Source organism: Mus caroli, chromosome 15 (assembly GCF_900094665.2).
Source record: "Mus caroli chromosome 15, CAROLI_EIJ_v1.1, whole genome shotgun sequence".
NCBI lineage: Eukaryota > Metazoa > Chordata > Mammalia > Rodentia > Muridae > Mus > Mus caroli.
The window spans coordinates 23,065,694-23,079,395 of NC_034584.1; the positions used below are offsets into that span (position 1 = coordinate 23,065,694).

General features: G+C 48.9%; 1 protein-coding gene across 1 annotated transcript in view; it reads right to left on the minus strand.

Moving 5' to 3' along the window:
• Otulinl (OTU deubiquitinase with linear linkage specificity like) overlaps positions 1-11,705 on the minus strand; it is a 23,056-nt gene extending 11,351 nt beyond the window's left edge. The window contains exon 1 of the mRNA XM_021183541.2: positions 11,545-11,705. Coding sequence (XP_021039200.1) covers positions 11,545-11,605 — 61 coding nt within the window. The 5' untranslated portion in view covers positions 11,606-11,705. The remainder of the gene's footprint in view (positions 1-11,544) is intronic.
• Between the last annotated feature and the right edge of the window lie 1,997 nt (positions 11,706-13,702).

The window sequence follows — 13,702 nt, forward strand, 5'->3', positions numbered from 1 at the left end:
CTCTCTCTCTCTCTCTCTCTCTTTCTTCCGTCCTTCCTTCCTTCCTTTCTTTTTTTTAATATCTAACTATGTCTCATGTATCCCTGACCTCCAGGATTAAAGTGTACCCCAAACAATCCAAAGAGACAGGCCTTAGGCTCCTCTAGGAATTACAGCAGATGTGATGTCTGACCTTACAGCTGATCTGTGGTCACAAGACAAGCAAGACCTCCGGTTGGAACTACAAGAATGAGCTGAGTTTGGGTGGGTTTTGTGCATGTGTGAAAATTCTTAGATTTTTTTTCCATCCTCTACAACATATCAAAGCTGAAGTAACTCAAACATTCAAACAGGAAACCCAAAAGGGGGGCAGAAAACACTGTCTCCTGAAAACAAAACGAAAAGACGCCGACAAGCCAGAATCGAAGTGAAGATGGAGACAGCAGATCACAGCCCATCTGTCTGAGGCAGGTGGTAACCTGACAGTCATGGTCTCTCACGGGAGTTCACCAGTGACCCTGGCTCATCGAAGGACTTCCAGAGCTGTTCTAGAAAATTCTTTGCTTCCACAACCACTTGACTACTACAGTCTTTAGTCTCAGCTACTTCCTCTCCCAGGGTGTTTTCCAGTGCTAGGGATGAAAGCCACGCTCCATCATGCTAGTCAGACACATTCCACCAATAAGCTGTGTCTTCAGACCTCTCCTGATCTTGCCAACCTTATTAACAGGCCAGTATCCGTACCATGGCTGGCTCTCATTATACACCAATGCCTCATCAACAGGCAACCTCCCATGACCTCCTGAGCAGTGGTGGTACATCAAGGGCTATCTACCAGGAAGAAGACATAAAATTTGACCTAGAAGGCAATGTAATTTTAATGTTCGGCGTAGCAGAGGAAGCTCTGAAATGGATCAGGGTAGAAATCTTCCTGTTAAAAAAAGTATGGTGTGTTGTTAACACTAGACTTAAATTCAGAAGCAGTGTTCTCAATGGGGTTGTGTTGTGGTTGGGGGAAAGCGGTCTTAGTTGTCCTCCAGAGAGTGTCTACTTCGTATTACAGGTGTTAATTCTGCTCAATTAAGAACAGCCAGCCTTAGAGAAGCAATAAAACCAACAACAGCAGGACCATTTCATTATCTCCAAGGAAGAGAACCACTAAGTGGAAGGGTTTTATCTTGAAAGTCTCGAGCAGTAAAACATGAAACCTACTCAAGCTGGTAGAGTCTCTTCAGATGCAGCAGCTCTTACCCTGGACTCCTGTTGAACTGAAAGTACCCATAATGCACCTGGATATTGCTTCCTGCCTGAGACAGGGAGTATCCCATACATGCTTTAAGAACACCCCAAGTCAGAACTGTCTCATTTTACCTGGAAAATCTTAAAAGCGACCTATCATCTTAAAGATAAGCTTAACTTTCTAATTGTGGTAGTAGGGTTCTGGCCGCCCACCAGTGACGAGAACACAAAAGCTCTTAGGTATAGACAGGCTAACCTCAAAAAGCAAGCAGTCCCTGCTTTTCTGTGAAACTGCAGAACTCCAGGGATGCTTTATCCAGCCGAGCAGCAGGGTCTGGGAAAGGCGACTGATTACACAGAGAATGATGTGGAAGCCACACAGCCTGGACGGTCCAAACCAGTGGTTCTCAGCCTGTGGTTCACAACCCCTTTAGGAGTCAAACGACCCTTTCGAAAGGGTCCCATATCAGATATCTGCATATCAGATATTTACATTACCAGTCATAACAATAGCAAAATAAGTTTATGGTTGGGTGGGTGGGGCTGGGGAAACCGCAACGTAAGGAACTGTACTGAAGGGTCGCAGCATCACGAAGGTTCAGGACCTCTGCCCTAAACCATGATCTAGTGGTTAACGCAGAGCGATGAGGCAAGGGTGTATTAAAATTAAACAAAACAGCAGTATCCCACCATGAACTGCTCAGCAAGGTCTCTGCTATAATCTCCCCAGCGCCGTCAGGTAACCAGGGCTAGGCTACCTGTCAGCTGGGAACACACTCCCTTTTGTAGGCCTCTACTTCCCCTTCCTGATCATTTCCCTACTGATAAGTCTGCCTTCCTTCTAGCTACACAGGCTAGGCTGCTCCTGCAGATAAACCACAGTCCCAACAACGAGGGCATTGGCAGAGGCTCCCAGAAAGATGGAGCCCACTGAAGCAACCTCCAGGGGAGGGCAGGAACAAGGCTGAGAAGCAGTGAGGTCAGGCTGGAGAAGGCTTCTCTGGGCTCTGAGTATGACCTAAGGTCACCGGATGGAGGAGCGAGGCAAGGCAAGGAAACCATACCCCACTGAGGCCATGTCTCTGCCTGGCCCCCACCTCCTTCCCCCTGGCTTCACTTCTTCCTGATGGTAAGAAATCTAGAAGTCTCCTGGGTTGCTCAGCTCTGGCCCTCCTCTCCAGACAGGCCTACTCTCTGAGAGGAACGTCTGGCATTTAGGAAGTGATTGCACCTAAGGAGTAGTGAGAAAGTTCATCCAGCCACACAACACGGATTCTATCTGCCCCTGAGCTGAATTGCTGCTCTTCTCAACTCTCCAACACTGGTGCCTAACTTCCCAGTTGGTACATGGGATGGGCCATCTGCATCACGTGTGCAAGTTCTGTGTCTTTGGAGCCAAGCAGGTCCCACTGTTTATCCCTGTTAGGTCTCATGTGACTTGTGACTTACTTGCCTGTGTAGGTCCACTCTCAGGCTCTAACATTAGACTGTTCTGCTCTAATGCTTTCATTTGGTGAGAATGGCTACTGAAGTTACACTCTCAAGGTGGCAATCCCTGCAGTGATCAGAATCCCTGGGGGCTCTTGCTAATGGCAACTGACCCTTCTGATTGGCTGTCTTTCCCCAAGTCTCCTTTTTATTCTGGAGCTAGTGTGGGCTGACATTAAAAAAAAAATGATAGAGGTATCAGCTATTTCGAAACACCTTCCACAGCTTATCTTACTGGTAGGGAATATCTGTGTCCTGACAACCACTGAGTGAGAAATATGGGCCCACAGACTGGGAATGGAACAGGAAAAGAAGGGCGTTGTCCTCCATGGAACATTCCTAAGCAAAGGCCCCAGGAACAGGTTGAGTAACCAAGAATACAGGTGCCAGTCAGTGTGACAGCTAAGCATCTCCCTGGAACACCCAACCACACCCTAGGACTTGACTGGGAAGTCAATGTGGTCCTACAACCAGAAGACCCATGGGCAGAAGACTGGCTGGTCATCTCTTCCACCTTTCCCTTCCCTTTACTATGGACTCATCCACTTTATAGACCCCCATGTTGCTGCTTGCCACAAAGAAGCCTAAGGCGTCAAAGGCCATTCTGTCTACAGGGCAGCATGTCAGTACCACTTCGGGGCTTTTTAGAAACAGACTCTTGAGTCCCTCTGACATCAAATCTGTGTCCTTAGCAGGATGACCTGGGGACCTTCATGCACACTGATGTCTCAGGCCACTGTTAGGGGACAGCGTCAGGTTGGGTTCCTCTGGGGCTGACTTACCAGGCTGTGCCCAGTCTTCCTTTGACATTCCCAGGCAATTTTAATGCACTGGCAGTGTTGGGCAACAGAGCACAAGGGCTTCCTCCATCTCTGGCCAATTCCATCCCCTCAAACATACCAGACACTGATTAAATGTCAAAGTCACTATGAGGAGAAATAAGCCTAGATGAAGAGGAATGCCACTGCACAAGAGCTCCAACTATGGCTGAGTGTTCTTCTGTCTTGTGCTCCTTCCCTCTGGCCAAGCAAGGGGCTCGCTCCACTTGCAAGTAGACTGTTCTTTAGGCAGGAGCTAGTCCTAAATGAAAGAGAACTTTCCCAGGGTAGTATGGAGGGAAGATGCACTACTGTTTGTGAGGCCTCTTTGCAGGGGACAACTTGTTAGCATTCTGTCAAATGCCACCCCACAGTTACCTGGCAACAGTCAGGTAGGCCAGACCCATTATAAAAGGGGCTGCCTGCCTCCTCCTCCTCCTCCTCCTCCCTCTCTTGCTTCCCTGTTGCTTCTCTCTTGCCCTCTTGCTCTCTCCATGTGGTCATGACTGACCTCTGCTTCTCTACTCTCTCCCTCTCTCTGCCTTTGTCTGCCTCTACTACCGTCTTAACTCCCCTCCCTATGCCCCGAATAAATGCCAATCTATACTATACCATCATATGGATGGTCCTTCAGGGGGAAGGGATGCCTTGGCATGGGCCCGCTGAGGCACCCCCTTCCCCCACACCCCACCACACCCTCATAGAAAATACTCCCCCCCCCTTATCCTTTTATAAACATATCACAACTCACCCCAATATTCTTGGGACTCTCCCAGAATGAGTCCTGAAAGTCTCATATCTGCGACATGCCTGAGTTCCAAGCCTGTCAGGATGGCTGTTCCCGAAGGGCCCCTCCAGTCCACGCCGGCCCTCTCTCTCCTGCACAATCCCCAGCCCCTCCCAACTCCTCCTTTGCTCGTGCTCTTCCCTCAGTCTGGAACATTCTTCCATGGCCTAGGTCACACTTTCTTCCAGCTCCCAACTCAAATGTCATTTGTCTGGCCCATTCCCAACCCCGGGCTCAGTAAACCCACTCTCTTCTACAGGGCACATCATGTCCTTTCCCAGTTCTTGACAGTTTGTGTTTGTGTTTGATGGCCTCCCTCCCTCCACTGGGTACATCATAAGGACTAGGAGTGTATCCCTTCCCTTCATGCCACGGGCCCAGAAGAGATGGTTAATAAATGCTGGTTGAAAGAGCCCATGCGTCTATCTGTCAGCGCTGTATCCAGGCCCTTGGTCTCCACGGCACAGATGTCCAGCTTGCTCTGAACCTGTTCTCCCTCCCTTCAGAGACAGCACTGAAACTCAACTGGGATCATGGCTTCTCTCTCAGAGAAAAGGCTCATTGCATCCTCTTTGGATGCTGGTTCAGTTGTCCTCAGTGGACTCTGTGAGGGGGAGAATGTTCAACTTTTCGACAGAATCATCCAGCCAGACGTAGTAGAGAGCTCTTGTAATCTCAGCACTTGGGGCTTGAGGGGGGGGGAGTTCAAGGCCATCTCTGCTACATACATTAGCCTGAATTAAACAAAGCCCCATCTCAAAACAGAGAGAGAGAGAGAGAGAGAGAGAGAGAGAGAGAGAGAGAGAGAGAGAGAGAGTCAGACAGACAGACACCAGGAAGGGCTCCTCAAGAGTGGTTGATTCTTCACCCTTCTTCCTCTCTGGTAAGTGAAAGGGTGATGAGTGGGGCTCCACAAAGCGACCACGGGCATGGGAGCCACATTCAGTGTAGACACACAGTAGAAGGAACCGAGGGAAATCAGAAACCAACTGTAAAGAAAAGGCCCTGGACCACAGACACCATGGGCCCCAGCCCAGCCCTGGGGGCTTCCTCTGTGCTCCAACATGGATAACAAACACTCTCCTTCCTCTCACGCTGCACTGTCACTCCATGAGAGCAGAACCTGGCCCCCTCTAGTCCTGAGTGCACATGCGAGCATAGGAGGCACCCTCTGTCTCTCTTCCCTTAATTACACGCCCCACCTAAATCCAGAACGGAAGTGAGAGTATGAAGTGGTCACCTGGTAGGAAGGTTTTGACACAGTGGGATGAAGGGGGAACTTGGAGTCTGGCCTGAGGGAGCCAAGGGCCCTGGACCTCAGCTTCCTCCCCATGAAGAGGTGTTGGGAGGCCAGTCTGTCACCTACTGCCTCCCCTCTACAAAGGTCTCTTCCTTTCAGTGGGTTTGTGTGTTATGCAACAGAGGGAATAACAAGTGCACACACGGCATGGGATTTTAAATAGCTGTGAATTGACTGACCTTCAGCTAAGCTCAAAACATCATTCAACGATAACCCCACAGCATGGATGCCCTGGGTGTGGACACAAGACCCAGCTGATCTGGATAAATGTCAGCACAACCTCGACCCTTAGAGGGGCAAGCTGGCTTCTGCAGATCTGACCATCAGTTGTCCTGAATGCATTGGATCTGGTAAAGAGCCTCGTGCACATAGAGGGAAAGAAGAACTAAGGGAGGGGTTGGGGTGGGGGCAGAGAAGAGGAACTGCCCTCAGTGAGGTCTGTCTGGGAGGACACACTGGTGTCTGAAAACACAAAGAGCGGGAGGAGGCAGGCAACCGTTGGCAATCGCAGACATCAGCCAAGTGCCTGCGCCTGAGCTGAACAAATATTCAAAACACAAAGTAGATGAACGTACCATGGATAAATGATGGAGTCACTTTCCATTGAAGTGCTTACCTTCCCACATAGCAGAAGGGATTCCTGTGCCCAAGTCCCACACGGGACTCAGGTACAAAACAAAGGGACTTGGTATCTGTATTGTTAAGTCCAGTCATTATATTTCCATTTCAAGGTGAGCAGCCCACCTAACCCTCATCTACCTAGACAAACACCAAGCAAAAGGGCACAGAGTTACCACCACTGCCCGTGCTGTCTGCACCTCACTCCGTACTTCACTTGGAACTGGTGGCTGACTGCATTCAGCACTGGCTCCACATCTCATCCACTCCCTCCTCCCTCACTGCATCCTGCTTGCTGCAGAAGTTAACCCATCCAAGTGGCTGCTTCAGGGGCACAGTTTCCCTTTACACAGCCCGAAGGCAAGCCGGCATCTTCCTGTCACAGATCATAAAAGATATTCTCTCAATGTAGCAGCTACTATCCTAAGACCGAGGAATGGATTCTCTCAGCGCCAGGCAGGAGAGGACTTAGTTCACTTCTGTTAAACTTGGGAAACTAGGCACCAGGAGAGACAATCTAGCACTGACCTAGGCAGTAAGCCTGGTGAGCTTCCACCACCAGCTCTCTGGCCAGCCACAGTCCCATGCTATTCAGAAACTGGCTTGTATACAAGAAGGTTGTCCTACCTCCACAGAGGGCAGGGAGCTCATCTCCATGGTGATGGGACAGGGGAGGTTAGTACCCACCTTTCTCCCCCTCTCCAAGAGAGGGGAGAGGGGGAGGAGGAGGAGGAGGGGGAGGTGTGTGTGTGTGTGTGTGTGTGTGTGTAGGCTATAGGTTGACATCAGGTGCTTTTCTTATTCAAGCTCAGGGACTCATCGAGCCTCCATGCCCAGGAGGCTCCAGGGATCTTCCCCCTCCACCCCACTGTGCCTCCTGAGCATCTCTGAGTACAGACAAGGCCACACTGCTCCTGGCTTTTTAAAGTGCATGCTGGGAACTCAGGTCCTCCTGCTTACATGGCTGCACTCATCAACTGAGATTTCTCCCTGCTCCCCTCCCTTAGCCCTTCTGTCTCAGCTTGGAGCTGGGGGGTGGGGGGTGTGCTTTCCAGAGAAAATGCGGTGGCCACACGGTTAAGACAGCAACAAATGATCTACTATGAAATTCATAATTTAGAAACATGTCCGCCATAATATTTTATGTCCTGCACTTCCTGGGATTTTTATTTCCTAGGACTCCTGGCAACAGTAATGACAGATGGTGTTCCTCCATCTCTTAGAGATAAATGTAAACTTTTAAACTATCTTTTTAATTTAAACACAATGCCACCTGTCTGTCATTCCCTGAATAAACTGGAAAGTTGTTGGTTGTTTTTTTTTTTTTTTTTAAATAGACTAGAACAAAGGGATCCTAGGAAAACAAGAACACATACAAAACCTTTCCTCCTGATGTGTTAGAAAGAAACATCAGTCCTCCATGAAATCAACTGCAATCAAATAAACGGACACAAGAACTCACCATGAACACCAGGCTGGCCTTGAACTCATAGACATCCACCTGCCTCAGACTGTTGATGCTGGGATTAAAGGCATGTGCCACCATGCCAAGCATAACGTCTATTTTTGAAAACAGATTATCTAGGTAACGGTACATTTGTTAGATTTGGGTCAAAGGGACAGAGGAGAGAGGAGAGCCCCCGGGTGGACATGTTCATCTGATAACTCCTGAACACTGGTGCTTTCAAGAGCTACATAGAAAGAACCGGAGAGCCATGGGAATCTTGGAAGAAAAGACAAAGTTTTACAGTCTCTCTCTTTTCTTGCACACCCAGCCTATAAGTCATCTCAGTCAACACAGTGGCATAAAAATGACAGCCTAGGCTCTCTGCTGAGAACAGGTCCAGTGAGCTGAAGAAGCTCTCCCTAGGAACTGCAAGGCCTCCTTAGTCAGATGGCAGGACTGTTTCAGAGGATGACCAGGCAGATGGATGGCTAAGAATCTGCCATAAGTAAAGACCGGGGCCGGTGTCTGCCTCCTAGAGTGACTTGGAACTGGAAGCCCTCCACATGTCCACAATGGCTCTAAGCGCCACCGAATGAGAGCAGGGAGAATCACAGAGAACTCTTTTGCCTCTGTTGCCAGCATCTCCCTACGCAGCACCCCGAGAACCCAGTGAGTACCCACCACGACTGGGAAGAGACAAGCAGGACTCTGGACGAGCCAGCCAGGGTGCTCAACCCACCTGAGAGCCAGAGAAGTTCTCTCTGGTGAGCCAAAGTCTAGTGGGTAACTCAAGAAGACATTTTCCTTTAATAACTACACCAGTAAAGAATCTCTACCTAGATAACACATCTGCTTTAAAAAAAAAAAAATTATATGCCATTGGCTAGTCATCCCATAGAAATAAGAGAAGTCTAAAAGTGGAGCAAACAAATAGCAAAACATATCAACTATAGATCTTTGGTTTAAAAACATGTGTGTGTGTGTGTCTATCTGTCTATCTATCTGTGAGTCTGTCTGTATATCTGTGTGTCTGCCTGTGTGTCTCTGTGTGTATAATGCAGCTGTAAGTCCTTATACCATCTTTTTTTCAAAGAAGGAAAATATTTCCCTCTTCCTTAGAGCAGGACTTGGGAGCAGCTACTTGCACTCCTCGGGACAGTTACTAACTGCCTGAGTCCCCTGTTTACCAAGCAGCTCCCCAAGGCCAGAGGCTCTGCAGGCACTAGCTCCAGTATAAATGCCTATCCCCCGTAGTCCCTGTGGACGTAAAGTTCACACACACCATGGGCATCACTCCTTTCTCGGCTGATAACTGTTCCAGTTCGCCTCTCTCTCTGGGCACAGACATGCTCACCTTCTGAATTCACCTCCTTGCCTAGAGACTAATGTGCTCACGTGTGGAGACAGCGTGCCTAGAGCAGGCATGACACATCTGCTCCACACACAAGGTCAGTGACTAGCGAAGGGCTTGGACATAAGGGAATGCAGGATACTCGAAAGGCAGTTTTCTAACTGGGGGAATAGTCTAGGTATGAGGTTGGGATCTTGGCCGGACAAGTTCCCATTTAAAGTATCCGAGGGTAAAACAGTAAGGAGCTTCATAACAGAAGGCAAGGATGGTAGTTAGAACAGCAGCACTGAGCATTACAGAGCTTTCCATGGTCTGTGAACAACCAGAACGACTTTATATATAATAAGTGCTCTAAGCCGCAATGGGAGACTAAAAAATGATACTCATTATTTTCTAAATTTTGGCTTAACTTCAGAACACACTCCCAAGACAAAATCCTTACCCACAACAGCAACATAAAACAAATAATAGAAAGCAAAGCTGCTTCGGATGTGGCTGGAACGCCAGACCTGGCTCATGGTATTCCCCTATTACACACCGGGCCTTCTACCTCTCAGTCCCAACACTGAGTCCATCAAGCAGCTAAGGAGCTCCTCACAGCACAGCTGAGGATGTGCGCGCTGCCAGGGAACTTAGGGTCAGTGGTGGATGATAGCACAGCCACGGCTCAAGCCCTCGAAGAGTTAAGGACCATGAAGTAAGATCGCTGGAGTTGAAGGTAGGGAAAACAAGCATCAGCCTCAAACACAGAGGTCTGCAAAGATGCTGAAAGGCCAGCTGATTTTACAGCACCGTGATATCACCCCTTGTAGGTGATGGTGGCTTCTCTGAGGTTTGGAGCACTGGATGAAACGACCTTCAAGATGTCTCATCCTTGTCCAATATTCTGACAGGGTCTCTCTAGTAACACTGTCCACAGATGTGTGCCCCCGTGAGTTTTCAATACAGAAACACGTTTAACAATACTTTAAAAAGACTATCTCCAACCCCTTCTCCATCTCCAACAATTCTATGGTGGTGGTGGGGTTCTTCTGTTTTTCTTTGGTTTCTGTCAAGGTTTACTAATCGTCTTAAAAGTGGATCTATGTCTTTCTTTTAGCAAATAGTGAAGAGGTATACCAAAAGGTTGTTTCCATTTCAGCTGGAGTAAGTGACTTTAAGGCCACTGTGTCGTTTTTTTGTTTTGTCTTGTTTTTGTTTTTGATCTGTTTGGAAAACAGAACCAGCGAAGAGGATCTCCTATGCTCCTAAGTCCTCCCTCAGCAGTTATATTCGGAAGGGAAACGTTTTCCACAATCTTATCCTTGAATCTCACTTTGTCCTGCAAACCCACAGCACACCTAACAGACTGAAACAAACGAAAGGTCCCTCTCTCTCCTTGGGCTCAGAGCACTGACACGCCTTGGACTTCGTGCAGAGAAAGGAAACGTTCTTGGTGGTTGTGTTAAGCCAAGGTAGGCATTCTGCAGTCTCCCCAACCAGCTCTTTCCCAGTCACGTCCTTGCCTCTGTTTCCAACTTTCTTTTCTCTGCCAAACTAAGGGAAGAAAGGAACAACATAAAAAATGTTCGACTGGATACGCCCACAGGAAATACTTGGCTAATTCTATAATAACCTGAGGTGCATAAAGATTAAACAAATGAGTTAATTCTCTAAACTTCTGAGACTTGGGTAATTTTGTCACAGACTAGGCTGGGTGAGGCCTTCGGAATTAACTTGTCCAGCATGCATTTCACGAATGGTTGACGTCTTGAATAGTTGATAACTCCTACCCAGACACTCTAGGGTGGACTGACGTCCAGACCTCGTGTCCTGACTCCTAGAACAGTGTTGCTTCCACTACACAACACAGTGCTGTGTCAGAAGCTCCTACTAGGTCGGAGAGCAGCAATTAGGACACATTCCTGGTGTCCAACAACCCCATTTACATACTGAAAGCGAGAAAACACACACAGCTTAGATTCACTACTAGGCTCACATTCCTTGAGTGGTAGATGGAGAAACACAGGATCCAGCTTGTGCCCCAACAAAACCTAGAGAAACTGAATCACGGACACAGCTGAGGGACTGGACATTTCATGTCTAAGGTCTTTGGAGAGGACAGACCACTGCTACCCAGTGGGGCAGGGAACGGAAATGCAATAGCGATCTACTGTCACCCTGTCTCCTTGGTGAGCTTTTTTTTTTTTTTTTCCCTAAAGTCAAGAGTGTTCTCTGCGGTTTACAACTCTGGTTGCTGAAAAGGTGTGGGCCACATCCTCTCAAGGCGCAAACCCCGGTAGCTTAGTTTATAACCAAGTTGGTTCTCCCCCGAGGACACCGACCGGCTTGTCCACGCGCCCGGGTGCTCCTGGACAGACCCGCCTCTCTCCGATGGCCGGGGGCTCAGATGCAACCCACGCACAGCCACGCGCGCGAGGTGTAGCCGTCCCCGCGCCACAAGCACCCTTCGCTCTCCCTCGCCCACCCTCCGCCGCCACTACACCCTCCGGAGACTGTGCTCATCCCGACGCCCACCTGAGGTGGTCCGAGAGCGCTCCCGATCCCGCTCCCGCGGCGCGCTCCTCGGCGCCTCCATGCGGGATGCGCGCCTCCACCCGTGCGCACCCTCCGCTACAGCCCCGGCGTCCCGCTCGCTTCCCGGCAGCCGCAGTGCAGAGCTCAGCTCCTGTGACAGCCGTCCGTGCTCCCGCCCCGAACGCAGACTGACGCGCGGCGCCGCCACTCAGAAGCTGGGGCGGGGTCTAGGGCGGAGCCTCCGCGCGAGGTTGGCGTGGAGGGCGCAGGGGCGTGGAGAGCTCGGAAGCTCAGCGTTGGGAGCGCTGCGGAGGCCGCGGCTCTGCCCCTGGGGCTGCTCCTCACCATCCCAGAACAGCTTGGTGCCTCGATTCCCTGTTCACCACGGGACAAACCTGCTATGTTTGCGCCGGAGAGCTAGAGGCTGGGATCCAGAAGCAACTGCACCCGGGGCTTGTTCCACTACGTGGGGCAGGGCTTCCTCGTCTTTCTGCATGGGTCAGCACAATCGGCTAATGCGTGCTTGGAACCTTTTAGGGACGGAACAAGAGCATTCTTGACAAAAAGTGGTCCCATAAAGACTTCTTAATTGTTAAAAAACAAAAACAAAAAGCTAACAGAAAAAGTAAATGGCCTAACAAGAAAAAGATACAAGATTTTTTTGCTCCTGATTTCCTAATTTGATGGACCCCTCCTTTTTTCCAGAAGAAGACGAGAGAGGGGGAGGGCGAGAGCGAGGGCGAGGGCGAGGGGGAAGAGGGAGAGGGAGAAAGAAGAAGAAGAAGAAGAAGAAGAAGAAGAAGAAGAAGAAGAAGAAGAAGAAGAAGAAGAAGAAGAAGAAGACGAAGAAGAATCTCCATGAGTACTTCCTTTTTCTCCAGTGCAGACAGATTCCAAATACAAAAAGACTAGCATGCAGAATATCCTGGCAGCCTCCGGAAAAATAAGCGCCATAACTGAAGAAAGATGTGGAAACAGCCTGGAATTTTGTGTGAGTTCAATAGCCTTAGGGCTATGTCAACAAGTCTTTGAAACATTGCAAGCCTCTCTGGATCTCAGAACAAAGGATCAAAAGGATCGTAGATCTTTAGTCTTGCCTCAGAAATCCCTGTCAGACCAAAAGCCTGAGTCAGCACCAGGCAACTAAGTGGCCCAGCTGGACTTGTGGTCCACGTGTGCATTTTCCCTGTTAGTGTATTTCACGAATCCCCGCATTTGCTCGTGAGATTGATAGTGTAACCTGGGTTCACTGAGGCCCATCTGGTGCCAGTGCAGAATTCAAACTAAGGTCTGACCTCAGTCACTCAAACATTTTTCAGCACAAGTTTCACAGAGCATGGTTCCAAGCTTGCTGTGTTTAAAAATCTCTTGTCCAACTCAGATATTTAACATTGAGGGGGTCGGTTTTCTACAGGCATAAACTATCCCTTGCGTGTCTAGGGGCCCAGTACTCCCACAAAATTAATGACTGTTAGGCCTGTCTAACGTAAACAAAGTTATGAGCAGTGACCAGAACAAATTGCCTGTTCTAGAAACTGAAAGAACAGAGTCTAATTTCTTGTGGCATGATAAAATTTACTGGACTCCCTCAACTACAAAACAAATTAGCCACCCAGTCTCCCTCCCCACCTCACACAAAATAATATTTATGAACACTGCTGTTTAGACTGGCCTAAAATCTCTTCAGTTAATCCACATTTAAGATTTCATGGTTGTCTCTAAAGTTCCGTTCTGTTCCCCCAAGTGGAGTGGACAGCCTCTTAGAGTAATATTTGAAGACCTGAACCTTGAGCCAGACCACCACGCTTGCCTGGACACCAGCCATGTGGTTTTCATGTGGTTGGCATGTTTTGTGCCTCACTCTCCTCACCTGTAAAATGGGACCATAAGACTGTTTTCTCTTTTTCGTGGGAGTTGAATGTGTACAACCCTCTTGGGATGATGCTTTGCATATAAGCATCACATTAACATGAGTTAAAACATACACATAGAGATGGCCTGATTTGCTTTCTGGGCTACCCTTGTGTGATTAACCAGGCCTAACAATGAGATTGGATGCTTTGGCTGGTTGGTTGGTTGGTTCGGTATTTTTTTTTTTTTTTTTTTTGAGACGGGGTTTCTCTGTGTAGCCCTGGCTGTCGTGGAACTCACTCTGTAG